The following is a 27741-nucleotide window of genomic DNA, read 5'->3' on the forward strand; positions in this document are numbered from 1 at the left end:
AATTATATAGTTAGAATTACTTTTAATTTTATGTTACTAATTTTTCTTCTAATTGAAGTATTATTTTTAATATCAAAATGAGTATTTATTTTACTATTTTATAATTTAATATACATCATACAAAATTATATATGATAATTACACTTTCATAATATAATATAACTAAAATTATCAAAATATATAAATAATTTAACTAAAATTAATCTATATAAATATTTAAGTAATAATTTTATACAATGATAAGGTTAATATTATCAAAAAATAATAATAATTAAAATTATATTTTAATTTTAAATTTAAATAATTTTTTTATAACACGCCTCTTGTACCAATAAATTTAAATATATATATATATATATATATATATATATTATCAAGCGCTAATTACAAATTAAAAATAGATAAATACTATAAAAAAGAAGAGGTTGCTGCTGCAAAATCACAAAGGAGTTGACACCACTGATCGACCGTCCCCAGCTGCAACTCGAGAGTATTCCATCCTATTCTATCCATCTCTTCTCTCGCCACAAACACCCTCCCTCCATTTTCTTTTGCAGGAAACAAAAACACTGTCCAAGCACCCAACCAAGCCTGCTTTCGAATTCCCATTCCTCCTCACTCACTCACTCACTCAATAACCCCAATCAAAAATTCACCACTGCGTTTTCTTCTCTCAATCTCAATCCCAATCCCAACCCCAATCCCAATCCCAATCCCAATCTCTCTCTTCGCCATTTACTACACCAAATCAACTCCAACATTCAAACAATCTTCATCTTGTTTAGCTTGGATATATATATATATATATATACACAATTATTATTATTATTATTAATTTGGAGGCTCCTCTAAACTTGGCAGAAGTTTCTGCCACCATATCAGGAGCTGCTGGTGCTAAATTTAGCCAGTTTATATGATCTGCTTGTCGATCCAAACATTTTCCATTCCTAGAGAATCTCACATTCTAATTGGGTTTTGTGGTGATCCATTTCAATTACATGTCACTAAGAGGAAATTGAGTTTGAATTTTAATTTGAAATCCAAGGCCGTTTGCGTCGTGCCTGCTTTGGGGGGAGTTTTAGGGTTGAACAAGTCATCATCGTCAACTGTATCGATGCCGAAACAAGTCCTCGCGGCTTCTTCGGTGATGATAACCTCGGGCGCCAGCGGACGCGTCAACGCGCTGTTCTCGCTGCGAATGCTCAACAACTTGCTCCTGCTCATCAATGCCTTGGTTATGCTAAGGTCTTGTTGCGAGAAAATGAAGGATGACAAACATAAACAGCACAGCAGCAGCAGGAGGAAGAAGGGGGAACGACTGGTGCGAGTGCCGGCCTCTGTGCCCTGGAAGAGCAGCGCTGTCGACCAGGAGGTGGCGGCCAGGAGAGCCCTCGCTATTCAGAGAGTCACACACTTCATCGATGACAATTCACGCAGGGTTTTTTCTCTCTTCGTTACGCCCAGAGGCTACACAATGTTCACGCAGTCGTGGTCTCCTGTTTCCAAAGAAATCAGGTAAGCATTGATCACTTTCATTGAGGCTGTTTGTTTATTGTTGTTTTCATCGACCCCTTTTAAATTTGAATCTTAGGGTTTGATCAGGTGCTTATTGTAATGATAATGAACTGCTTTGTCTTCATCATGCTTGATGCTATTCCTGGAGAAATGCAGAATATGAGGCATATTCTCCTCTCACATCCATTTCAGCAGCACTTGCCTGCCGTTAAAAACTATGTTCTCAGATTCAATTTTTGTATAGTGGGACTCACACTTGAAATTGAATCTCCACCACACATTGCTTTTTCTACGCTATTCATCACCTGAGTATTTCCCTATAGGCTATAGCTGGACTACATCTCAAGGATATGAAAATGTTTTTTTCATTATTGTTATCTGCTCTGCAATTTCAGGGTATAGGAATGCCACTAAGCTGGGAGAGAGAGACATGTCCTCTTTCTTTTGGAATGTGATAACCATGGAGGTGCTTTTGTTTAATGGGATAATTGGTGGAATGGCCTATGGGATGGACTTGTAGTAGATTAGATCACATCACATCACTTTTTTTGTTAATCCATGAGGTCCCATTGATTTCAATTCTTGTTTGCTTAAGTTCAAATTTTCAGCAAATATTTGGATGGATTTGCCCTTACTTTAGTGCTCAACAATACTGTCAAATAAAGTTGACAAAAAAAAACAAGGAAGATAAATAATTAAAAAATTAAAAACAAGAAAGGATTTGGATTTTGAAGTTAACAAGGTTGGTTCATCATTCACAAGTGGTATCTTGTATGGATTGCAAGAAAATGAAGTTATTACAAATTGTTTCTTCTAACATTTCAATTGACTCTCTTTGTTCTAATAAGTCCTTTCCTCAATTATTTTTTTTCCAAGATTCATGATATGATTTCATGTATGATATCTTCTGTTAGCTTGGTAATATTCTATTTTACATTACAAAATTCCATATTTTTTATTATGATTCTTAGGAAATTGTGAGGAAGGCTGGTCTATTTAAAATAGATTGGCCAAGAAAAAGTTCCCAGTATGTAACCAGGATCCTAATTCTGCCAATGTTCAACCAAATTTGTTCAACACCTTCTTAGTTGAGTTTGAGAATGAGTGGAAGCTACTTGGTGGTGCTTCTCAGCTCAGGAATTAACCTGGATGGTTTCAACATTTTTATGGTCTTCAAAAGAGCCAAGACTGTACTACTTAATATTTGAACCACTGGACTAAATGTTGATGATGATATTCATCTGTCCTGTGCAGGGGAGTTGTGGTTGTTTTGCATGGCCTGAATGAACACGGGTTTGTATTACTCTCAGATATATATTTTAATTATCAAGTTCAGTTGGTTCTGTAACTTGATTCACTGATTAAATACATGCACAACATTTGTAACAGTGACAGGTATAGTGAATTCGCAAAGGAGCTGAACACAAATGGATACAAGGTTTATGCAATGGATTGGATTGGTAAGCTCAAAATCATTTGCATCTGCCCTAGTGTGTATAAGAATGGTAAAGGGAGGACACATGCTAGTTTAGGAAATCTAAAACCCTAAGAGAGTGAAGTAACAGAACTCCGGAAACTAATGTGCTCTTCTATAAACCTTATTTTCATGCTTTATGCAAAATTGGAGCATTCTAATGGTCTTTGTGGAATTCAAATGTATACAATGCCAAACAAGTTACACTGAACCAGTGAATTAAATTGTTATTGTTCTCTCTCTCTCTCCCTTGCTTTATTTTTTATTTTTCTTCTTTTATTTTCCTTTTCCAAGGGAAGGGTGGGCCTGGCGTAGCGGTAAAGCTACCCCTTTGTGACCTGGTGGTCACGGGTTCGAGTCACAGAAACAGCCTCTCCGTTTGCGGCGGTAAGGCTGCGTACATCAACCCTTCCCCAGACCCCACTTGAGCGGGAGCGTCGTGCATTGGATACGCCCTTTATTTTCCTTTTCCAATGGGGGTTCTTGAAATATAGGGACATTATTTGCTCAGAAAAATGGTGTTGCAAATTTGACTGGTGTATTTGCTTGAGCTAATCAGATTTGTAGTTTATTTTGTGTGTGTGTGGTTTGTAGCTTTTGATTATGTGTATGTACTTAATATTTTTCCTTATCTGATTCGTAATTTCTACATGACTTAGGACATGGTGGAAGTGATGGGCTGCATGCGTATGTTCACTCTCTTGATGATGCTGTTACAGACACGGTACGGTATGCCTTGAGGCTCAATTAAAAGATGCATATATAAGATACTCGTGACAGTTATATGTATGTCTTGGGTGCAAATGTGATATTTACTCATTTGTCTGCAATTTCATGTAGAAATCATTTATTGGAAAGGTTTTAGCTGAAAATCCAGGACTTCCATGTTTCTGCTTTGGCCACTCAACTGGTGCAGCCATAGTCCTCAAGGTGAGGTTGGTTTAGAACGATTAATTTCTCAGGATATGTATGTTGCTTTTTGATACTTCCATCTAAGTTTTGGGTGTGGGAATTATTAGACTTTCCACCGTCTCACATAAATGAATGATTGTAGGCAGTACTTGAGCCGAAGCTTGAAACATGTATAGCAGGTGTTGTACTAACTTCACCTGCTGTAGGAATTCAGCCATCCCACCCTATTATCACGGTAAGTGGACTTCTTTTTTATCAATATAGGTAAAGACAAATTTTGGAATTGGCTTAATTCTTTTTTTTCCTTCATGTATATAAATTTGGAGAGGCTAACTCCCATAGGTGCTAATCTAACAACTAACAACTGACTTTCGCCGATCAAAAATAAAAATAAAAATATATATATATATATTCTTTGATGAGGAAAGGATAAGTCCTCATAATTTCCTTGATGGCCGGTCAGGTACTTGCCCCAGTTTTCTCTTTCTTGTTTCCAAGACTCCAATTTAGTGCCGCAAACAAGCAGGGCATTCCAGTTTCTCGTGACCCCGATGCACTTGTGGCAAAGTATTCAGATCCACTGGTGTATACTGGACCCATCAGGATAAGGACTGGTTATGAGATTCTTCGGATCACAGCATACTTGCAGCAGAATCTGAGAAGATTGAAAGTACCCTTCCTAGTTCTCCATGGCACTGCTGACACTATCACTGACCCTGAGGCTTCTAAAAAACTGTATGAAGAGGCCTCCTCAACTGACAAAACCATCAAACTCTTTGAAGGATTCTTGCACGATCTACTCTTTGAACCTGAAAGAGAAATGATTGTGAAAAACATTATAGATTGGTTGAATATTAGAAGAAAGTAGGGTCAATTTCTGCATGGCAAGAAAAATGCAAAGACACTCCTACTCCTGCTACTGCAGTGCTACTTGGCAAGTAAGTTAATGAAGAAGATTTAAAAATAAATAAAAAAGAAGAAGAAGAATAGGGAACTTAATAAAGTTTGCAATGATGTATATAAAAAACATTATCTGGAGTTCTCTTAATTTTCTTTTGAAATAGGAGGGTTGATTGTTGACCAATTGCAACAATGATAATCTCAACATTCAACTACGTCCTTTTGTGTCATATATCTAACAAAAAGCTTGCTTGGATTTGATTAGAAACAAATGTTTTGCTTGTCAGATCACAGAATGAACTACCTAGCTGACTCCCAAGTTGTATATGATCAAAATTCTGCAGATGCGACTGAAGTGCTGCTATATAAGGTTGTTCATTCCTCTTGAACCCATTATGGTGCATTTATGATTTGAAATGAACAGGAACTATAAATTGCTGTGCAAGTCCCTTTTTTTTTTTTCTTCCAAAAGAGTTAGAAGGTTTGGCCACAACCGTAGTTCTGGATGCATCTGATTGCCTAGATTTGTGCCCCTTCATTTGATTATTTCACTTTTTTTTTTTTTTCATAATCATCAGCATCATATAAATTCTTCTCAGTAAATATAAACTACATTCTTTAATAATTGTATTTTTATGTTGTGTGCATGACAAACAAGATCATGGATATTATGAATTGAAATAAAAATTGTAATACAAAACATGGAATCGTTGTTTTTATATAGCATGCTTTTATGAGATTAAACCAACATTAGTTTTGGATTGCAAGGTGGTAGCAATACTGTGCTCGTACATTCTCTTCACTGTCCTAAATTGCCTTCTAAGCTGTGGGGCCCCTCTTCATAGGATTTTCATTAATGACAAATAGTTTTGTTACATACAATCTGACATTGATAGTCCAAAATATACGTTGTCTCCCTAACATAAATCAAATCCTCATTTATCTATATTGGCTAAGTAGCCAACATATGTTACAAATTTGATAGGTATTTTTGGAGCGTTAATATATGAAATATATCATGCAACTGAGACAACTCTGACAACAATGCAGACTAGTAAATTGTAGTCTAAATATTCAATAATCTTATAAGGCCTAATATACTATGGACTTAGGGTTGGTTTGGGATGTTCTAAAAAAGTACACTTTTTAACTTATTGGCTTATATGAGTTGGGTTTGGGTTGGGTTTGATGTGATGTGTTAGAGAGGTGATGTGATTTAAATAAGATGATGTGACTTAAATAGGATAGTGACTTTTTGACTTTTTATATTATTTAGTAGATGCCAAACTTGGCCTTAGTTCACTTTTTCTTTTTTTTTCTTTTTTTTAATAATCAAATCGCATTACCCTTTACACAATGACACCCATATAATCCTTCATCTCCTTGTGTAAACTCCAAATCCATCATCCTGTTATCCATGGATACTTTCTAGTGACCATGTAATTTTTAGGCCATATTGAACCACTTTCATTTTTTCAATTTTATCTTTAACCATTTTAGATCCAGACATATCTCATTTGCCCATACAAAGCTTCATATATGATGCCATATTGATACTAATATGATAATTATAATTATGTGTTGGGATGTATGTTTTCAAACCAATTAGATCCAGTTATTAATGAAAATAATAATTATTTTGTATAAAAATTGTTTGATCATACATTTAGGGATGACGGGTCCTATCATTTCTTGTCTACTGTTGTTCCCTACTGTGTGTAAAATGGTGCTGTTCTTACAATTTTTTTTTTCCTTCTTCAGGAAACCAAGATTTTCATGACCCTTGTTTCTTCTTACTTCTTGCTTCATCTCCATGGCTACCATTCCACAACAACCTTCAAAACCCAACGTCATGCCACCATCCCTTCAACGGGAACCCACCATCAACAAGCCATATCCCTACCCCCACCGCCAAACAGGGTCTCTGCCGTGACTGCTTGGACTTCATCACTTTTTCACTCTCTTTCTCCACCATGGCTGAAACCAATCAATCCCTTGTATTCTTTTTTCTCTCTCTAAAATGTTAGACCAACCTCCATTGTCAACTACATTCACAAGGATCCATAACTCTGGGTGAGCATCCACCAGTAAACCCACTACACCAAAATAATTTACTAGAATGGTTGAACCCATCATAAATAACCTTTCATATTTAAGTTCAGTTGTACAATTTTGAGCTTTTATATTACTTTTTTGAAATGGTTGTTGATTATTTGGGACCAAAATAATTTGCTAGAATGCTTGAACCCGTCATAGACAAGCTTTCATGTTTAAGTTTATTTGTACAACTTTGAGTTTTTATATTACTTGTTTGAAGAATTGATTCTTTGATTGTTCGAAAGCACACTGGGATTTGAAAAAAAGAAAAAAGAAAAACGACAATGGTGGAGTTGACTTTTAACAGAAAAATCAAATCTGAGCAGTAGAGTGATTGTAGAGAGTTAGCGGTGTCCTGAATCCTGATCACCCAAATTTGAATGGCGGAGAATGGGCGATATCTTGACGACGAAGGGAACAACAATGACCCATCATTCTACATTTAGACATAATCATTTATGAGATGGATGGGACTTATAAATTACAATAAATATGATTTTAGGTAAGTGAAAGAGTTTCACTTAATCTTGTGACTTCTAAAGTATTTTTAGTTACTAATAGACTTGGGCAATCAATGAGTTAACCTATTGGTGTATTAATGCACGGAATGAGCAAATTGAAACAGAACATAACTTTTTACTGATAATTTAAACACTTTAAGCGGTTAAATAAATTGATTAGTCTTTATTCACAAGCCAAACATAAAAGGTAAATAACATAATTTGATAGTTGAAAATAAATGTAAGATTAATTTGTGTTTTTACCCGTGTTTAATAATTTATTGAATTTATCATGGAGAAAATGACCAATTTGCCATTGCCACCTTTAACACCAGGTGCAGATTTTGGTAACCTTTGATTGACATGTGGGTTGAATCTAAATTAGTCATTTGATCACATTGAAACATGTTGAATCAAAATTTATGTCTAAAATGTGTAACTGTGAATTATGTTATACACCCCTAAATTAATAGGCTACGACAACAGTAAAACATATGTAGTAGACCCACATATTATGAAAATGACCGTGACGAATGATTGAACCCGTCATAAAGAAGCCATAATTTACTAGAATGGTTGAACCCATCATAAATAACCTTTCATATTTAACTTCATTTGTACAATTTTGAGCTTTTATATTACTTTTTTGAATTGGTTGTTGATTATTTTGGACCAAAATAATTTGCTAGAATGATTGAACCTGTCGTAAACAAGCTTTCATGTTTAAGTTTGGTTGTACAACTTTGAGTTTTTATATTACTTGTTTGAAGAATTGATTTTTTGATTGTTTGGAAGCACTCCAGGATTTGAAAAAAAGAAAAAGAAAAAAAGAAAAATGGCGATGGTGGAGTCGACTTTTAACAGAAAAATCAAATCTGAACAGTAGGGTGACTATGGAGAGTTAGCGATGTCCTGAATCCCGATCACCCAAATTTGAATGGCGGAGAATTAGTGATATCTTGACGACAGAGAACCGTGGAAAAAGTTTTGTAATTGTTATAAATTTAAGAGCACACTAGAATTTTAAGAAAGAAAAAAGACGACGAATTGGTTTTGTGGTGGATGTCGTTCAAGGTTGATGTTGGCATGCCGTCAGGGTTTGATGGTTGCGGTGGAATGGTAGCCATGGAGATGAAGCAAGAAGAGACAAGGTTCATGAAAATCTTGATTTCCTGAAGAAGAAGAAGAAGAAGAAGAAGAAGAAGAAATTTGTTAAGACGGTGTCGTTTTACGCACAGCAAGAAACAATAGTGACCCCTCATTCTAAATTTAGACATAATCATTTATGAGATGGATGGGGCTTATAAAATACAATAAATATGATTTAGTAAGGGAAAGAGTTTCGCTTTAAATATATGGATGGGGCTTATAAAATACAATAAATATGATTTCAAAAATGTTAGAGGCCCCAAAAATTCTACCAAAAGTTTTACCAAATGTCTCACATGGGTGCGAGATATTTGGTAAAATTTTTAGTAGAATATTTGGGATCTCTAGTATTACTCATATGATTTAGGTAAGTGAAAGAGTTTCACTTTAAATATATCAAATCATCATAAATCTTATGACTTTTAAAGTATTTATAGTTACTAATAGACTTGGGCAATTAATAAGTTAATCTATTGGTGTATTAATACACAAAATGAGCAAATAGTGCATAACTTTTTATTGATAATTTAAACACTCCACGCGGTTAAATAAACTAATTTGTCTCTATTTACAAGCCAAACATAAAAGGTAAAGAACATAATTAGATAGTTGAAAATAAATGTAAAATTAATTTGTGTTTTTACCCGTGTTTAATAATTTATTGAATTTATCATGGAGAAAATGACTAAATTGCCATTGCCACCTTTAAAACTAGGTGCAGATTTTGGTGACCTTTGATTGACATGTGGGTTGAACTAAATTAGTCATTTGATCACATTGAAAAGTGTTGAATCAAAATTTATGTCTAAAATGTGTAACTGTGAATTATGTTATATATCCCCAAATTAATAGGCTACGACAATAGTAAAGCATATGTAGTAGACCAACATATTATGAAATGACCATGACAAATGGCACAACATATAGGAGGAAAGTAAATCCACTGTGAAAAGGTTAAAAAAAAAAAAGAAAAAAAGAAAAAAAGCAAGCCATTATATGAACAACAAATTATAGCAACAACGTAAGGCGCAATCCATACAAAAGCAAAACATAACTTACTCAAATAGGTAACAACAATGCCACAAAAAAGCATGAGATGGGGCCAAACCAAGTGTAAAGGGATCAATCACATACAAAAATTGCACTACATGAGATGATCAAAATGCGTTGTCTCATGCAAGAACTCAAACGTAACGAATACCGGCATAACAGGTTGGAGAAAAAAAAAAAAAACTATCCATCATAGCAACAATGGCCAAGATAATACAAAGAGTGAAAGCAAATCGGATAAAAATCCCTCCAATTGGTCAAACTCGTGAAGGCATGCATATGCATAAGGGCATAAGAGAACGATGAGTGTAAAATACAAGCCATCCCTTAAAGAAGGCAAACTCCTTATATTGTAGTGCTAAAATATATATATACCCATGTTTATGTATCTGTGAGAAATCAATTTCAATAATATAGCTATATACCTATATATATTATATGCAGGTCTTGATTGGAATGAGTACTAGTGGTGTACAAAAAATAAAAATGGTGGAGGTGGTGATTTTGTGGGTGTAGCGGTAGAGTTAGAAGGGTGTAGCTCTAATCATGCAAGTAATGGTGTTTATTTGGTGGTTTGTTGGTCACATGTCCAAGGAAAAACTAAATTAGGATTAAAATTGTTTAGTTTTAGAATTAACTTAAAAATATAAAAAGGTCCTATTAATGATGGTTTAATTTTAATACACATTTCACTTATTTTTATACATGTTTTAAATAATTGTTCATACATTTTTCAAACAACATTTTAGACCCAATATTAGCCATCGCTCGGTGATTAACATTTTCTCACATAAAATTAGATTATTAAGAAAATATATTTTGTAGACAAGTAAAAATATAAATATAAATTTCACGTCAGTAGTCATAATAACTGTAATAAAAAATATCAATATAATTTTAGAAGTAAAATAAATATTAAAAAAAAAAAGGCCAGAGTAATTCACCTATTAATTAACATTATTACTGAAATTTTTTAATTTATTTATTAATGGATTATTAGAGCAGCTCCAACATTACTATGCATATATTGCCTAGCAAAACGACAAGAAAAAATACACAAAAAATATAATAATGTTTATTTTGCCTGTACTACATCAACACACCTTATTTTAAACTAACTCAGCCTTCGTTTGGCATGTCGGCTAAAATATTTATTTGGGTTGGATTTTTTGATTATTTTTATGAGAAAAAAAGTAAAATAATTATGATTTAGATGTGATATTTTATCTTATTAGTTTTTTAGCTTATTGTATCTTTTTGTTGCTAATTTAACCAAAAAGCCAAATTAGCCTACATGCCAAACGAATGCAAATTTTCAAAAGAAAATGTTATATATGTAAAATAAAAATAGAAAAATTATATAATACCAACCTTATTTAAAATGTGTACCATATGCCCTAATTATGACGTTTTTGAACTTGAGTTATGACATATTGTAGTGATAGTTATAATTTGGTTATGACTTAGCATGGTGTTAGTTATGATTCATTATGATATTGGTTATAACATTATTTTAGTTATGGTAAATAAAGAAATAAAAGACTTTAGTTGTATCTTTTTGTTGTTTAGTTTTGACTCATTATTATTTTTAGTTATGATTAAAAATGTTTTAGTTATGACATTTATGTTAATCAATACTACAAATGCCATAACTTATATATGATACACATTTCAAAAGAGATGTATATAATAACATGACTCGTAAAAATTTTATACTTTTAATGACATACCACATAAGCCACTAGTGATACCATGATCCTCGATATGATTTTTTAAATAAATAACTTGGCATAAAGGTTGAGGAGACATGGCAAAAAATTCGTTTCACATAAGACTAACAATCTCCATTTATAAATTATAAGTAATGTAATAAAAATAAATAGAACAAGGATTGAAATGTAATAAAAATAAATAAAACAAGGATTGATGGGTTAGAACAGAAGAAATAGAGATGGAGCAACACAATAGCTGAAAGAATAATGTTTGGGACCCCCTTTTGGGGGTCACCCCCTCACCCCCTTTGCCACGTGACAGGGGGTGATTGGAGGAGCAGGAGCAGGAAAAAAAAGAAAAAAGAAAAGAAAAGGTAACCAATGAGAGAGAGAGGGGGTCAAAAGGGGTGGGGGAAAAGGGGGATGAATCATTATACTAGCTGAAAAATACTTTTGTCCAGCTTTCTACATTAGATACAATGTGGAGAGTCAAAATAAAATAAGATAAAAATGTCTTTTCTAATAAAGAGTATGGTGGAGATGCAAAATAAAACTTTACTAGCAAAAATACCTAATATACACATGTAGCCTCTTGCATTGGAGTTGCTATCACTAACAATTGAGTGGCAAACTAACACAGTAGAAGTATTTTTATTGAAATTGCTAAAAATAGCCTTTGGAATTATCATTAGTGTTGTAAAAAATGTGTAAAAAATGTATTTAAAAAATAAAAATATTTTGAAATATGTGAAAAATGCATTGAAATAATAAATATTTTGATATTTTGTAGTGTTTTATTAGGAGAAATTTTTTTAACTCCCACGTTTTAAGTTTGTAGAAGAATAAGGATAATAAACTTTTCAATACTAGCTAGGTTTTTCAAAAATGCACCTGACGAAAATACTCCTACCAATAATGTTTTCCACTTTTTAGGTAATTTGAAAACTTTAAAATTTAGTAACTTTTTATTTATACTTACACCTTTTTGCCAAATTTACATTTTTATAATCATCTCATTTGTTCGTGTAAATTTTTTTTTAAAAATGCAAAATTTTACTGAAGAAAGTAAATGAAAATACAACAAAATTGTATTGATTTTTGCACTCTGACAATTTCACTATCCAAACTCAAAGTAATTTTTGTATCAATATAAGTCCCTAATTTCAAATTTGTATATAATTCAAATTGAGTACTCTAAATTGATGAATTTTAAGTACTGTCTCAATGAAAGTTCTCCAAAACGATAAACTTTTATTGTGCAATATAAAGAGATTAGAAAATAATAGAAGAAAGACAACACACACACACAGAGAAGAATGAGGAGAAAAAATAGATAAACATACATAAATCAAATAAGATTATGCAAGGAATTTTGTTATCACAAATAAACTTGATAGAGATGTGAATATAATGATAGTTGAGGGATGCTGGCAGTGGAAAATAGTGGTCGTAGCTGTGGCAAACAGTGACAGATAGTGGCTATGATCGATGATGATGGTAATTGATGGTGGCAGTGGTAGACGGTGACAGTAGCAGTAGGAGGCGATGCTGTAATTGATCATGATAATGGTGATAGTGGTGGCAATATTGGACAGAGCTAATAACAAACTTCCATATCTGAAGCATGTCGAAGTGAAAGAAAGAGAAAAAAAAAATGTAAATAGAATATTGTGGAAGAGAACGAGTTATGGAAAATAAGGTTTATGGTTTCAAGGTTATTCTTGTATTTTAAAGAAAAATATTTTCTTATTCTCCTAGAGTTTGAAACCTTATAGACTTTAATTACTAAACAAGTCATTGTTATACTTGAACTCTTACACAAACTTGAGGTTTATGGTTTCAAGGTTATTCTTGTATTTTAAAGAAAAATATTTTCTTATTCTCCAAGAGTTTGAAACCTTATGGACTTTAATTACTAAACAAGTCATTGTTATACTTGAACTCTTACACAAACTTGTGGAGAGATATCTTTCTATATTTCTCATTTATTAATAGCCCTCATACTTTGTTTTGATTGAGGGTCTTAGCGAGAAAAGAAAAGAAATGAAGAGAATAAAATTTATAATTACTTGTTTAGATGATTAATGAAGTGAGTAATGGTGAAAAATGAAAGAAAATGATAAGAAACATAAATCACACAAATCACACTAAACTTAAGCTTTGTTTCTTACCAAAAGTTGTGAGATTTTGTAAGAAAAAAAGTAATCTTTTAATCATATAGTCCACCCCTATCTAAAAAGTCATAGTCCACCTAAATAAAAATGTGATAAATCACAATATTTTATTTTACCAAATAAGTAAGAAATTTTAATCATTTCTTTTTAGCTCTCAATCCAGAGTATAGTATAAATGTTGTTATAAGAGGATATTTTTTTTTTATGGGAAAAACTATGGTACAAAAAGACAACGCGAGGCTATGACCTCCTATTGTTGTGAAAATTTTTGTTTACTATGCCTCCGTTTGGGAAGTGGATTGGCTTTTTGGCTTTTTGACTTTTTTGGCTATTTTAGCCTGGGCTAAAAAGCTTGGTTTGGGAAGGACTTTTTGGCTTTTTTGACTTTTTTTGTGAGAGAATAATGTAATGATTATAGGTTGGATGTGATGTTTTGTTTGTTATGGCTAAAATAGCCTATTTTGTTTTTTGTGGCTAAAATAGCCAAAAAAAACCTGAAAAAGCCCTTGCCAAACACAGGCTATGATACTTTTAAAATATATATTATCTTATTTTATTGTTTACCATGATACTTTTAAAATATATATTATCTTATTTTATAAATAAAATAACTTCCTAGTATGGAAAAAAAAAAATCTCATTATTCTGTCATCTTATGTTATTTTTTTGTATTTTATACAAAAAAAATTATTTATTATAATAGAGATTATTTTTATGGTATTTGATTTTTTTTTATATATTTATATTTATAGTTTATATATCATATTATATATACGTGTGTTTGTATATATAATGAAAAAAATTTATTTATCTTTGGGCCCTTCGTGATAAAATCCTGATACACCTTATAATTACAGAAAAATGACATAAGAGCATCTCCAATGGTTATTGCTATATTGCCATTGCCATTGCTATAATTTAGCAATGAATAGTACTATTTTGCCAAATTATAGCAATGGTGTTCCAATGGTCATTTATTATTTTGGCAAATCTCAACCAACTTTCCCTCAAAGTTTGTAAGTGTTATTTAGATATAGGTTTTTTTGTGATTTTTTTTTTGTCTTTTGTGACCTTTTTTTAATTGTTTGCAAAAAAAAATTATATATTTATATTATTCCTGACTAATCAAATAGAAAAAAATTTTAAAAATTAAAAAATTGAAAAAAAAAATTAAATATAATTCACCATACCAAAAAACATATCACTCATATTTAATAAAAAATTTTAACTACATATAAAAAATAAACTATTACCAATTACCCACCAATTTTCTATTTGTAAAAATTCAAAACATTATTATTTCAATATAATAGGCGTTTGAAGATATGACCGTTTGACACACATTGGTGTTTGTTTTTATTTTTATTTTTTAAGCCAAACAGAGTACAACGACTCTATAAATTTTCATCACCACCGTCCACGTGTTGGTCATCAATGATTGAGATGATTTGTGTAGAATCATCCAACCTTTTATTCCTCTCTCTCTCTCTCATTGTCTCTCTCATCATTTTCTCATCCCTGCCCCTTTTAGTCTCCATCTCTCTGGTGTCGATCTCTCTCACTTTCTCTCTCACTCTATCCCTCTCCCATCTCTCATTTTATTAATCTCTCTCTCACTGTCTCTCTCACCATTTCCTCCTCCATGTCCCTCTCAATCTCCGTATCTCTTTCTCTCACTCTCAGATTCATTTATCATCTCTCTCTGTTCGAGCGGGCAATGGTGTCGATCCCACTCACTTTCACTCTCTGCTCTCTCTCTTCGATCGGTGATGGTGTCTATCCCTAATCGCTGAAGACAACATTTCCTCCCCCCTTTCATTGTCAGTCTCCCTCTCCCCAACTGCCGCCGTCTACCCCCACCCCTTTGTTTCTCTTACGCCTCTTTGTTACGCTCTGTCTGACTCCTACAATGAATCGACGATGTTGGACAAGATCACGAAGAAGATTAAAACCCTAATGATGAATACAAAGAAGATCATCCAAAGAACGCAAAGAAAATCAACCCATTTCTATCAGGTATTTTTTTTGACTTCACTCTATTGATTTTCTTTTTTTTTTTTTCTAATTTTGTTTGCTTCAAATTGGTGAAATCGAAACCCTAATTTTGTTTGCTTTAAATTTTGATTTTCTAATTTTTCTGTCAAGTATTTTTTTGTTTGCTTCAGATATTTTGTTTTTTAATTTTTTGTATTTGAAAATTGTTGGGTGAATTTTGAAATTTCAAAATTTGTGTGATTTTTAGGCGAATGTGAAACTATGTTTGGAAAGGAAGATGAAAAAAAGGAGGAAAAGAGGGAGGCAACGGTTGGTTGAAGCTGACTTGGCAGCTTTGGCATATTTGACACAAGGTTTGACAATTGTCAAAGATAGCAACTGCTAAAAGTTGCCATTGGAGATGCCTTTCTATCAATTGCTGCCATAATTTAACAATAGCAGCTCCAATGACACACCATTGAAGATCCTCTAACTCTATACTTTTTGAGTTATAATTAAAAACTAAAGTCATAATCAAACACAAAAAAATTATAAATAAATATCTCAAAATAATATATAATTAAAAAAATAAAATTAATCATAACTAAAAAAATAATTAAAAATGCATATAATAGTAGCAGTATATAATAAAATTTTCTATTTTTTTATATTTTTAAAATAGCAGAAGAGGTCCAAAAAAAAAAAAAAAAAAAAAGTATGTGTACGGAGAACCGGGGCAGGGCTGTCATTTTGGCAATGCTCTGGCTCATTTAAATAAGCATTGTGGATGGTGTTGTTGGGGATTTTTCCAAAGAATAGAGAAGAGAAAGGGCCGATAGGTGTGTCCTGATAGGTGTGTGTGTGTCTCTCTCTCTCTCTCTCTCCTATATACTCTCTCTCTGTCTCTCTCAACTATAATAATTAAACCCTCCGGCTTTTTGTTTCTCCTCTTTTTTTTGGTTTGGTTTGGTTTTGTTGTTACTTCCTTTGCAGTGAGACGGGAAGTGGTATTTGAAGAGTGGTTTTGAGGTAAACGATAGCGGTATTAGGGTTTTAGTTGTTGGTCAAACATATTTGATTCTCTGCAGAATCGATTCTCTCTCTGCTTAATTGATTTCTGCTTGTTTTTACTGATTTTGGCTTATTATTCTGTACAGATCTACATTCTATTGGCTTCACTTTACTCTTTTTCACTCGGATCCATTGCGATTTCTGGGTTTTCGCTTCTTCCGTCTCTTGTTTGTTATTGCTCCATTTTTTTTTTTAAATATTTTTTTTTTGGGTGATCTTGTGCCTTAAGTTGGTTAGATCTTCTCTATCGATGTGAACCTTTTTGCCTGTGTTTTCAGATTTATTTATTTATAATCTATTTTATGTGTAGTGGTTCTGAAAATGGCTTTACCGTTAGGGCTTCAGGTATTTTGCGATTTTGTTTTTGCTTTCTGGTGTTGGTATAAGAGGCTTTGTTGTATTTATTTGTTATTGTTAATTTGTTCGATGTGATCGCGCTTTGGATTTGGTATATTGATTAATTTCTTAGTGCAAGTCACTGGACGTACTTATTATTTTGCTGTCTGTGTTCTTTAACTTTGGGTTTTTATGATTAAATGTTTACACAGTAACACAAAAAACTAAGGGATTTTTTCCAAGTTATTCCCCAAATTACATGAAATCTATTGAAAATTTGTTTAGTCATCATATTTTTTAATTTTTAATTTTTTTAATTTTTTTTATATATTCAAACCCTAGTGAAAACATAAATGCTCCCACATTTTGTAATATGACCATTTACAGACATCTATTTTATAGCTGGTTTGAAGTAGTGTGTTACTAAATTCCCATTTCAGGAACCACATTTTCATATGTAGTTTGAAAAATGAGCTAAAAAAAATACTAATTTTAAAAATGTAGGAGTTTACAGCCTAGCTTTTTGGGGTCTCCCATAAATTGTCCCATCTAAAAATTTTGTTAGTGAGAGGTACTGTGGCCTTGGTTGTTCATTGTTTATATTCAACATATCTATTGGTTATATTTGTCTTTTCATGGGCACGGCACACTTTATAATTAAATCTGGATGGTACCATTGGATTATCCTTGTTATAGGGGAGGAGTGATTGATTGTGCCTGTTATGTTTCTCCTTTTTCTTTCATGTCTCAATCATATGGTTTTGCACAATGCTTGAAGTTGTTTGTTGTTCCAGTCTTTCATAAATAAGTTTGTGTTGTGTTTGGTGCAGGTATTATCATGGTGAGGAAGAGGAGAACTGAACTTCCTGGTGGGGGAGAAAGCTCTGAGTCTCAGGAAGCAAGTGGAGGCCGTGGTGGTGGTGCCCAACGTCCGCCAGCTCAACAGCAACAGCAACAGCAGCAGCAGCAGCAGGGAGGTGGTCACCAAGGAGGAGGTAGAGGATGGGGTCCCCAATCTCAACAAGGAGGTCGTGGAGGGTATGGTGGGCGGGGGGGTGGTGGCGGTGGTGGTGGACCCCAGCGTGGTGGAATGGCAGGTCAGCAGTATTATGGTGGGCCCCCTGAGTATCACCAACAAGGCAGGGGAGGTCCGCCACGAGGAGGGGTATCACAGCAGCGGCGTGGTGGCAGCAGCAGTAGTGGCGTGGGTGGTGGCCTTGGGGTTGTACCTTCTGCTGGTGGGCCTTCTAGACCACCAGTTCCCGAGCTGCACCAAGCAACCCAGGCTTCTTATCAGGCCGGGGTGACCACACAGCCTGTGGCATATCCAAAACCAGCAGAGATGCATGGTGAGGCCAGCTCTTCATCCCCGGTACCTGATCCAAGCCTTTCACAAGTGACATCGAAAGTTCAGGGGCTTTCTCTGCAGGAAGAAGGGACCTCCAGCCAGGCAATCCAGCCTGCGCCTCCATCGAGTAAATCAATGAGATTTCCTCTTCGTCCAGGCAAGGGTAGCAGTGGTACCAGGTGTATTGTCAAGGCTAACCATTTCTTTGCTGAACTGCCAGACAAGGATTTGCACCAATATGATGTGAGTATTTTGATTATTTTCATGTTTCTGGTTGTATTCTTTCAGTGTAAAAGCAACTGAAAATTTCATGGTTATAAGCCTTTTTCTTGTTGCATGTTAGGTTTCAATTACCCCAGAGGTGACATCTCGAGGCGTTAACCGTGCTGTGATGGAACAACTAGTTAAAATGTATCGGGAATCTCATCTTGGCAAGCGGCTTCCTGCTTATGATGGAAGAAAGAGCTTGTATACTGCGGGTCCTCTCCCTTTCACTTCAAAAGAGTTCAAAATCACTCTCATTGATGAAGATGATGGAACAGGCGGTGCTAGGTTTTCTGCTTACATTATCTTTTAATTTCTTTCTTTTTCTTTGAAAGTTAGTAAGCCAACATTCAAGTACTCTTGTATTTATTTATTTAGTTTGCTGATCCGTCACATTTCCCCCCTTGAAACAGGAGAGAGAGGGAATTCAGAGTTGTGATAAAATTGGCTGCACGTGCTGACCTGCACCATTTAGGGTTGTTTTTACAAGGAAGGCAGGCCGATGCACCGCAAGAAGCTCTTCAGGTTCTGGACATTGTTTTGCGTGAACTGCCCACAATGCGGTGAGGAATATGATTTTCCATGGCATATGATTCTGCTAATATCATTCTAGCATTGCTAGTACTTTTTTGGGGTTCTTTTGCATTTTATCTTTCTTGGGTTTGATAAGCTAGTACTAGTAGTGTTACTGCCACTACCTTTTAAATATTTTTTCCTAGTTCAGTTGTAATGACTAGCTAGTGTTGTGGAATTGGTGGTAGATATTGTCCCGTGGGCCGCTCATTTTATTCCCCTGATTTGGGGAGAAGGCATCCATTGGGTGAAGGACTAGAAAGTTGGCGTGGCTTCTACCAAAGCATTCGTCCAACTCAGATGGGGCTGTCACTGAACATAGGTAAACAGTTTTTTGTTGTGATTTTACTTATCCTGACAATTTTTTAACAGCTCCTGTACTGACACAATTTATGCTAGTTGATCCTGCAATATGTGATGCTACAATACTTCTTTCCTACACTTCTTAGTCAGTCTCTCCTTTTAAATGGCTAATTGTGTTTTTGTATCATTGCAACTTGAATTACTTGTGCAGATATGTCCTCCACTGCTTTTATTGAGCCACTGCCTGTCATTGATTTTGTGACTCAGCTTCTGACTAGGGATGTGTCTTCAAGACCATTGTCTGATGCTGATCGTGTGAAGGTGAGATAATATTCATTTCTTATATTGACAACTATTTTATGTTATTAATTGGACTCCAGAGTACTGATTTTATTGTCTTTTGCTATGCTGCTTCTTCTGTGTCCAGGGTTGTCTTTTGAAGATCCATTTTCTCCCACTTCTCTTTTGTTTTTTGGGGAGTCAATTTTCTTTTTGCGTTGACTTTATAGCCTCTTCCAGTTGTTTGTTTAAATAATGGTTTCTAAGTTGAACATTTTATTAAGTTCACTACCAGTCAACTTTAATTTAGATAAAGCACATCTGCACGCTTGTTAAACTTCTTTTTTGTTCCTCTGTCTCTGTCTCTTGGGTACATTGGTAGCTGTAGCCTGGGGAGGGGGAAACTCTTGCCTTCGGCAAGACTTGAACTCTTGGCCTCCTGATGAGATGCATAAGTTTTGGCCAACTGAGTTACCCACTTGGTTAATTTATTATTTTTTGTCTGTTCTTACTGTGTACATTCTTTTTGACCTTGCGGTACCTACTTCATTTTTAACCTATTAATTTTCTCTCTCACTATGTCTTAATTTGTACTTTTTTTTAAAAATTTTAGGGATAATTTTTTTAAAAAAACCTCCAGGTTTTAGCCTTGTAACAAAATAAAGTTTTCAATTTTGTTAATTTAAACCCTAATCTTTTGATTTGTTTTTAATCTCAACTATTTGCCTATTTTTGTTAAATAAAACCCGATAAAAAAAGAGGAGTATTTTAGTCATTAAACTCAATGTAGCTACACAATATGTCTAGAATATTCTTTCATTGAGTTTAATGAATGAAATATTCATTTTTTTCATTAATTGAACTCAATGTAAATAGTCAAAATAGTTTATATTGAAAACAAATAAAAAGTTTAGGGTTTAAATTGATCAAATTAAAAATTCATAGTTTACTTTGTTACAAGACTCGAAGTAAGTTTTTTTTTTTTTTTGGTTTGTTTGTTTGTAATTTCCCCAAATTTTATCTGTGTTTCTATGTAAACACTTTGTTATGACGTGTTAATTTTGCTTTCTGTTCCAAATTTATTCGTCCTACATAGTTGTTTCTTCAAATGGAGTTCTTTAGAGAATATTTAATGTGGAAAATGCTGCTTAAACGGATTTCTTACATGAGTTCCCACGTGTATATTAATGTGGACGACCCCACTACTTCTCTGTCTAGTGTTAAGAACATTTGGTGAGAAGTCTGTTTATGTATAACATTACTCATTCAATGCACAGCTTGCATGCAGTTAAGTTGATAAATTGGGTCATTGATCTGGATAGCTTACTTGTGTAACAGATCAAGAAAGCTTTGAGGGGAGTGAAGGTTGAAGTTACTCACCGTGGAAATATGCGCCGAAAATACCGAATAACTGGTTTAACATCACAGGCAACAAGAGAGCTAACGTAAGAGTCAATGTGTAGTTTGTGATCCTTGATGAAAATTGTTAATTTCCCCTCTATAATTTTCTGCATTTTGTTGAGATTCTCTTTGCATGTCTTTTCTCTAAGTCTTTTATTGTTCATATGTCTTAGCTTCCCAGTTGATGAAAGAGGGACAATGAAATCTGTTGTTGAGTACTTTCACGAGACCTATGGTTTTGTGATCCAACATACTCAATGGCCTTGTCTACAAGTTGGGAATCAGCAGAGGCCAAATTATCTGCCTATGGAGGTCAACACTTCCCTTTTAACCCTGTTCCCTTGTGTGTGTTGATGTGCAAACCTATTTGTCAAATAGTAAAATAATAAAAAATGGTTGATGCCAAACTGTGTTCATGAATTTAGGTGTGCAAGATTGTGGAGGGTCAGAGGTACTCCAAGAGGTTGAATGAGAGGCAAATTACTGCTTTGCTTAAGGTGACCTGTCAGCGTCCTCAAGAAAGGGAGCAGGATATTCTTCAGGTTCGTTTTTGTGGTAAATTTATGTGTTTGGTTGTTTAATGTTACTCCCCTGGTGTAACATCTAATATCCTGAGTGGCTGTTATGATTTGTGTATGCAACTACAAGTTCTGTGTGTCTTTTGAGACACGTACTTGGGGGATTGGCTATTAGAAATAGTTGTCATACCGGAAACCAAAGAATGGAGATTAAGTTATTTAGCTAAACACCTTTCTGTTTGTTTCTATGAGATTGGATTTAAGAATATGGTATACTTTTAGAAGTAATGAAGGTAATATAATTCTAAATTGTTTTTGTGATGTATGTAATAATAGTTCTAAACTAGTGTCATGGATGGCTTAACAGAAGACTGTATATCAGGAAGTAGGTTTTATTGATTCATTAAGGATAACTGTTTGTCCATTGGGTGTGTCCATTGTAGGAACTGAATCTCACTTCGGTGTCGTTTGGGAAGAGGCCTTTTTAGTAGCTTTTTGGCTTTTTTTATGAGGTGAAAAAAGTTGTGCTTGGAAATGATTTTTTGTGTCTTTTTTAGTTGTATAGAAAAATGTGAAAAACTGATGTGATGTTTTGGATTTTGTCTAAAATTTCCATTTTACCGTTATTTTAGTTTTATGGAAAAGTTTAATGTGACAGTATCTTGGTCTTTTTACACTGGTAGAAGCCAACCTTTTTAGATGCGGGCCAAACATGCCTGGGTTTTTTGGTTTTTTTTAGCCTTTTAGCTTTTTTTGGGCTAAAATAGCTTCTTTCCAAATGAGGCCAACATGTGTCCTGAAGCTAGGAGTGTATTTATGGATTCTTAGAGGGATTGATGTGTATGCTATGTGCACTGACATGTTATTTGTGTATGTCATACTATGGGAATTAAGTATGTTTTAAATTTAATTTTATTAACCATTTATAAGTTTGTACGAGTAACAATCATTCTTTAATATGGAGTGAAGATGGTATAAACTGTACAAGGGCCATTTTTATTTTTTTTAAAATTTTTTTTATAGTAGGACTAAGGTCTTTTACATCATGCCAAGTCTATTCTGGCTTTGCTATTATGTGGTTGTCTTCTTGGTTGCTCTATTTTGTACCACAGAACTCTAATTTCTCATGTGTCATATCGGTTTGCTCTACAAGTGCTGTGGAATTCTAATTTTCGTGATTTATATATCCTATTTTTGCTTATCTAAAAAATTGTGCTTCCATAAGTCCAATGACCAATCCATTATCAGTCCCCCCCACCCGACAAATAAAACACGCAAAAAGTAAGAAAAGAAAATGAACAAGTACATTAGCCATTTATCCACTTTAAAAAAATTCAAGTTCGTTTTCTGCATTCTGTTCGTAGAAACATATGTGAGCTGCCAAAAAAATAAAAATACATAGAAACATATGTAAATTGTTGAATTTCAAAATGTACAAGCTACCAGATGCTTAATCTGGTACTCTGGAGAAATCACATGTTCTTAGCAATACACCTATACTGGAATGTTGCTGAGAAGTACCTGATGCCATATTGTGGAAAAACCCTCAGCATTTTTCGTCCATCTGCAGACTGTTCATCACAATGCTTATGCTGATGATCCTTATGCAAAAGAGTTCGGAATCAAAATTAGTGAGAAGCTAGCTGCAGTGGAAGCACGTGTTCTGCCTGCTCCCTGGGTAATTGGCCAATCTTGTTTTCATTGTTGCTGGATTCATCTTTTTGGTGTATGCATCTTTTGAAAATGCTAATTTGATGGCTTTGGCATCTGTTGATGTGCACTGTCTGTGTAGCTTAAATACCATGATACCGGCAGGGAAAAGGATTGCCTTCCACAAGTTGGTCAATGGAACATGATGAATAAGGTATTGTTATCTTGTTTAAAATTGGATTAGCATATTCAAGCATGTGATCTTTTTGAATTATACACATTGTTTTTTACTGGGAGATATGTATATATACCAACTTAGTGTTGCAATTTTATTGTTACTAATATTTTTAAAGTGTCAATCATCAACGTCAATACACAAATTTGTAAATGAATTTTTATCAAGTTAAGCTTTGGAGTTTATATGACTGTAATATCAAATCATCTGCTGTTTTGGTTAAGGACTAGTATATTTATTCAAACGAGTGGTTGGGGCACAGACATAGTATATCGAAAATGTGAATTCTTATCTTTTGTGGGTCCTAGTTAAGTGATATATATTCATCTTTTTTTGGTCAATATCATTTTACTTGGTACTTGTTTGCAGAAAATGGTCAACGGGGGAACTGTAAACAATTGGATCTGTATAAATTTTTCACGGAACGTGCAAGACAGTGTTTCTCGGGGCTTTTGTAATGAGCTTGCACAAATGTGTGTTATTTGTGGCATGGTATGGGCCTTGAGATATCTTTACTCTAATTATTTCTCATACACAAGATGGCTTTGAGTTCTCTGCACTGAACTTTTAATGCTTGGCCTTGCATAGGTATTTAATCGTGACCCTGTGCTCGCACCACTGAGTGCCCGTCCTGATCAGGTAGAACGAGTCTTGAAAGCTCGGTTCCATGATGCGATGACTAAACTCCAGCCTCAGGGCAAGGAGCTTGACCTGCTAATTGTTATTCTGCCAGATAACAATGGCTCTCTTTATGGTATGAAATTGATTTCAACCGACCAATTTGCGTTTCCTATTTATTCATGTCTTGGGCCCCATAGTCTAGGCTGTGTTGTTCTGTCATTGAACTGTATTTTCTGTTTTCTGTTTTAGGTGATTTGAAGCGTATTTGTGAGACAGATCTTGGGATTGTTTCCCAGTGCTGTTTGACAAAACATGTATTTCGGATGAGTAAGCAGTATCTTGCCAATGTGGCATTAAAAATTAATGTGAAAGTTGGGGGAAGGAATACAGTTCTTGTTGATGCAATATCAAGGCGCATACCTCTAGTTAGCGACCTACCTACCATCATTTTTGGTGCTGATGTTACCCATCCTCATCCTGGCGAAGATTCAAGCCCTTCCATTGCGGCTGTATGATAACTTCACGACTTCTGTGATGCATTTATTTCATGTGTCTAGATTCAGTGCATTTCCTAACTTTTATTATTGAAGTTATTTGTTTCTGGTTAATTCTAGGTTGTTGCTTCTCAAGATTGGCCAGAGGTTACAAAATATGCTGGTTTGGTTTGTGCTCAAGAGCATCGCCAGGAACTCATCCAAGATCTGTTCAAATCCTGGCAAGATCCTGTAAGAGGAACTGTGACTGGTGGAATGATCAAGTATGATTAACAATCTCTTTTCTGTTCTCTTTGTATAAAAAACGAAACAGTAAAAAAGGAAAGAATAGAAAAATGTGGAAATCCTTCCTCCTTTAATGTGCACTGTTGTTTTTTAGTTTGTGTTGAAAATTGATAGTTTTTAGTAGGTTGAATTTTATATCCATTTTGTTCTTATAAATGTCAGGGAACTTCTCATCTCCTTCCGTAGAGCAACAGGGCAGAAACCACAGAGGATCATATTTTACAGGTACTATCACATTCTCTTGCTTTTGTCTCATGCAGTTTGGGTTGTTTTGCTTTTTGTTATTTATTTTTATTTTTATTTTTTTTTGAAGTAAGCAATTTTTATGCCCAAAAATTAGCATGATTACACTGAAGTTCAAGAAACAATAAACCTCTCTTGCCTGATGGGCTAGGTGTTGACAATAATTCGAAAGGATGAGTTGCAAGAAAAAGCCATAAAACACAACCAAAGGCCTAGCCCAATTTAGTGATGCTGACATCATTCATCTGCTCATATCTTCTTTCTATCAAAATAACCTGTTTTTGACAAATTTGGAGAAAAGTTGTTTCTCTACCCCAGTGCTCACATGCTTCAAGAAATGGAATTTAAACCAAAGTTCATTACTCATTCAGCAAAATAGGTTATCATGGAGTAGTCCTGCTTAAACCAAGAAACATTGCAATCCAAGTGACTTGCTTTACAGTGTGGACGGACCTGTCCTGGGACACCATGGCAGCCAAATAAATTTGTGCTTGCTATGCCTAACCACTGTATTGTGCTGTTGTATCAGGGACGGTGTCAGTGAAGGACAGTTCTATCAGGTTTTGCTTTATGAACTTGATGCTATCCGGAAGGTGATTATTTTTCCTGGTTTACTTTCCTTGGTCATTTAGCTTTCTTCATCCCATCAGACTGGAAATTACGAAAAATATAATTTTTTCTTTTCTGTAAACCTTGTAGGCATGTGCGTCTTTAGAACCAAACTATCAGCCCCCAGTTACTTTCGTTGTGGTTCAGAAACGGCATCACACAAGGTTGTTTGCCAACAACCATCGTGATCGAAATGCAGTGGACAGGAGTGGAAATATATTGCCGGGTAAGAAAGCAAGCATGATGCATCATCATGGTTTCAATGACTATGTTTGCTTATAATTCCCTTGTGATGTAACCTCTTTATGTGAAATTTACAGGTACTGTTGTGGATTCCAAAATCTGCCATCCGACTGAATTTGACTTCTATTTATGCAGTCATGCTGGCATTCAAGTAAAGCCTACATATTCACTGTTCAATGTATGCTTTAATCACTGTTTTGGATTTTGTTGCTCAGTGAGTTTCTTGTGATTGACAGGGTACTAGTCGACCAGCTCACTACCATGTGTTGTGGGATGAGAACAAGTTCACAGCTGATGGGCTCCAATCACTGACAAATAACCTTTGCTATACGTACGTATACTCTGCAGAGACTCTTTTTCAGACAATATTAGCAAAATTTATTAACTTGCCTGTATCGTCATAGATTGATCCTTTTCAGTTTTTGTTATTGAATGGTCTTGTTTTTTTTGTTGTTTAGGTTAGTTCATTTAATCCTTCTCAATTATTGTTCTTGAATCATCAACTTATGTCAGAAAATTTGTGCATCTGATGGTTGTTTCTGCCCTCCTGTTCTAAAACTTTGGTGTAATTTTGTATTGGTTTCATAATTCTTTGCAGATATGCGAGGTGCACACGCTCTGTCTCCATTGGTTAGCTCTTTGTGCCTATGATTTTGCTTTGGTTTGTGTTTAATGATAATGTAACTAGCAAATTCTAGTTTTATATCTTATTATTTGCTGTTTCCTTTTTGTTTTGTCAGTGCCTCCTGCATACTATGCTCATCTGGCAGCTTTCCGTGCTCGATTTTACATGGAACCAGAGACATCCGATAGTGGTTCAATGAGCAGTGCAGCGGTTGGCCGTGCAGGCATGATGGTTGGTCCAGGTGCACGTAGCACAAGGGTACCAGGTGCTAATGCCCCTGTTAGACCCCTCCCTGCCCTTAAAGACAATGTCAAGAGGGTAATGTTTTATTGCTAGATATGCCCCCTATCATATGGTCACATATGTTCCTTTTGGCTACTCATGAGACTGATGTTAATACAATTCACTTAATTTAATGTCTTTAAGTAAAGTTTATCGTAACAATCACATTGGCATTGCTTGATTGATGAAATGTCCAGTGAAGTAAATTGGTTCTATTAGCCAAGTCAGAGACGTGCAACACTGGAAATGCTAAGGTGATCTTATTTTGTGTTTGATGAATGCTATGCTGCAGTGTTTCTTTTGGTTTGATAAAAAAAGTTTGTTACTTGATTATTGCTGAACGTTGCTTTTTTTCTTTTACCTGTGGCAATTTTGAAATGTATGCTCTGAATTTTGTTGCTTCAAAGTGCTATTTAGCTGCTGTTGCTTATTGGCCTGCCGTTGGTTCTCCTTTGGAATCGTGATTTTAATTAAAAAATTTTAAAATTCTTTTCAGAATTGATAATCAAATATACAATTCACTAACTCAATTTCAAAATTATTTTAAGAACTCAATCAAATACCCAATTTAAAATTTAATTCAATTTTTTTTTTCAATACTTAAAACTTTTAAAATTCTGTTTAAAAAAATTAAATTAAATTTATATTATTTTATTGGGCAAATTACATATACACCCCTCCAGGTTTGGTTAAATTACAGATACCCCCCTGAGGTTTCGGAAATTACATCCCGCCCCCTGAGGTTTGTATTTTCATAACAATTTACCCCCTGAGGTTTATATTTCATAACAAATTACCCCCTAATTTCTTATGCAAATATAGCATTCAGGGGGGAATTCGTAATTTCTCAAACCTCAGGGGGTATCTGTAATTTTGTCAAACCTGGAGGGGTGTATATGTAATT

General features: G+C 34.4%; 2 protein-coding genes across 13 annotated transcripts; both read left to right on the top strand.

Moving 5' to 3' along the window:
• Positions 1 to 407: 407 nt before the first annotated feature.
• On the top strand, positions 408 to 7120 carry LOC114270418 (uncharacterized). Of its 4 annotated transcripts, XR_014327804.1 has the most exons (10): positions 437 to 1515; positions 2770 to 2808; positions 2905 to 2975; positions 3284 to 3376; positions 3649 to 3713; positions 3830 to 3919; positions 4044 to 4136; positions 4365 to 4839; positions 5089 to 5171; positions 6563 to 7120. XR_014327804.1 is itself a non-coding variant. In XM_028211896.2 (8 exons), the coding sequence occupies exons 1-8, from the start codon at positions 914 to 916 to the stop codon at positions 4767 to 4769; spliced, it is 1458 nt and encodes a 485-aa protein (XP_028067697.2). In that variant the 5' UTR covers positions 437 to 913; the 3' UTR covers positions 4770 to 5043. The 4 variants fall into 4 exon arrangements, 2 of the variants coding, with proteins under 2 accessions (XP_082722921.1, XP_028067697.2); XR_014327805.1 differs by lacking the exon at positions 3284 to 3376 and having other exon boundaries at positions 431 to 1515; XM_028211896.2 differs by lacking the exons at positions 5089 to 5171; positions 6563 to 7120 and having other exon boundaries at positions 4365 to 5043.
• A 9062-nt stretch (positions 7121 to 16182) lies between these two features.
• Positions 16183 to 27273, top strand: AGO1 (Stabilizer of iron transporter SufD / Polynucleotidyl transferase). 9 transcript variants are annotated; one of them, XM_082866800.1, is made up of 25 exons: positions 16256 to 16310; positions 16451 to 16486; positions 16615 to 16695; positions 16839 to 16873; positions 17695 to 18455; positions 18556 to 18764; positions 18890 to 19039; positions 19238 to 19371; positions 19564 to 19673; positions 20970 to 21076; positions 21206 to 21344; positions 21458 to 21574; positions 23121 to 23228; positions 23343 to 23414; positions 23805 to 23927; positions 24024 to 24189; positions 24306 to 24565; positions 24671 to 24813; positions 24998 to 25060; positions 25608 to 25671; positions 25778 to 25913; positions 26008 to 26081; positions 26167 to 26261; positions 26529 to 26560; positions 26671 to 27273. In XM_082866800.1, the coding sequence occupies exons 5-25, from the start codon at positions 17703 to 17705 to the stop codon at positions 26889 to 26891; spliced, it is 3276 nt and encodes a 1091-aa protein (XP_082722926.1). In that variant the 5' UTR covers positions 16256 to 16310; positions 16451 to 16486; positions 16615 to 16695; positions 16839 to 16873; positions 17695 to 17702; the 3' UTR covers positions 26892 to 27273. The 9 variants fall into 9 exon arrangements, with proteins under 9 accessions (XP_028067706.2, XP_028067705.2, XP_082722926.1 ...); XM_082866799.1 differs by having other exon boundaries at positions 16615 to 16673; XM_082866798.1 differs by lacking the exon at positions 16839 to 16873.
• Positions 27274 to 27741: the final 468 nt, after the last annotated feature.

Source organism: Camellia sinensis, chromosome 4 (genome assembly GCF_055761805.1).
Source record: "Camellia sinensis isolate YWXY chromosome 4, ASM5576180v1, whole genome shotgun sequence".
Lineage (NCBI taxonomy): Eukaryota > Viridiplantae > Streptophyta > Magnoliopsida > Ericales > Theaceae > Camellia > Camellia sinensis.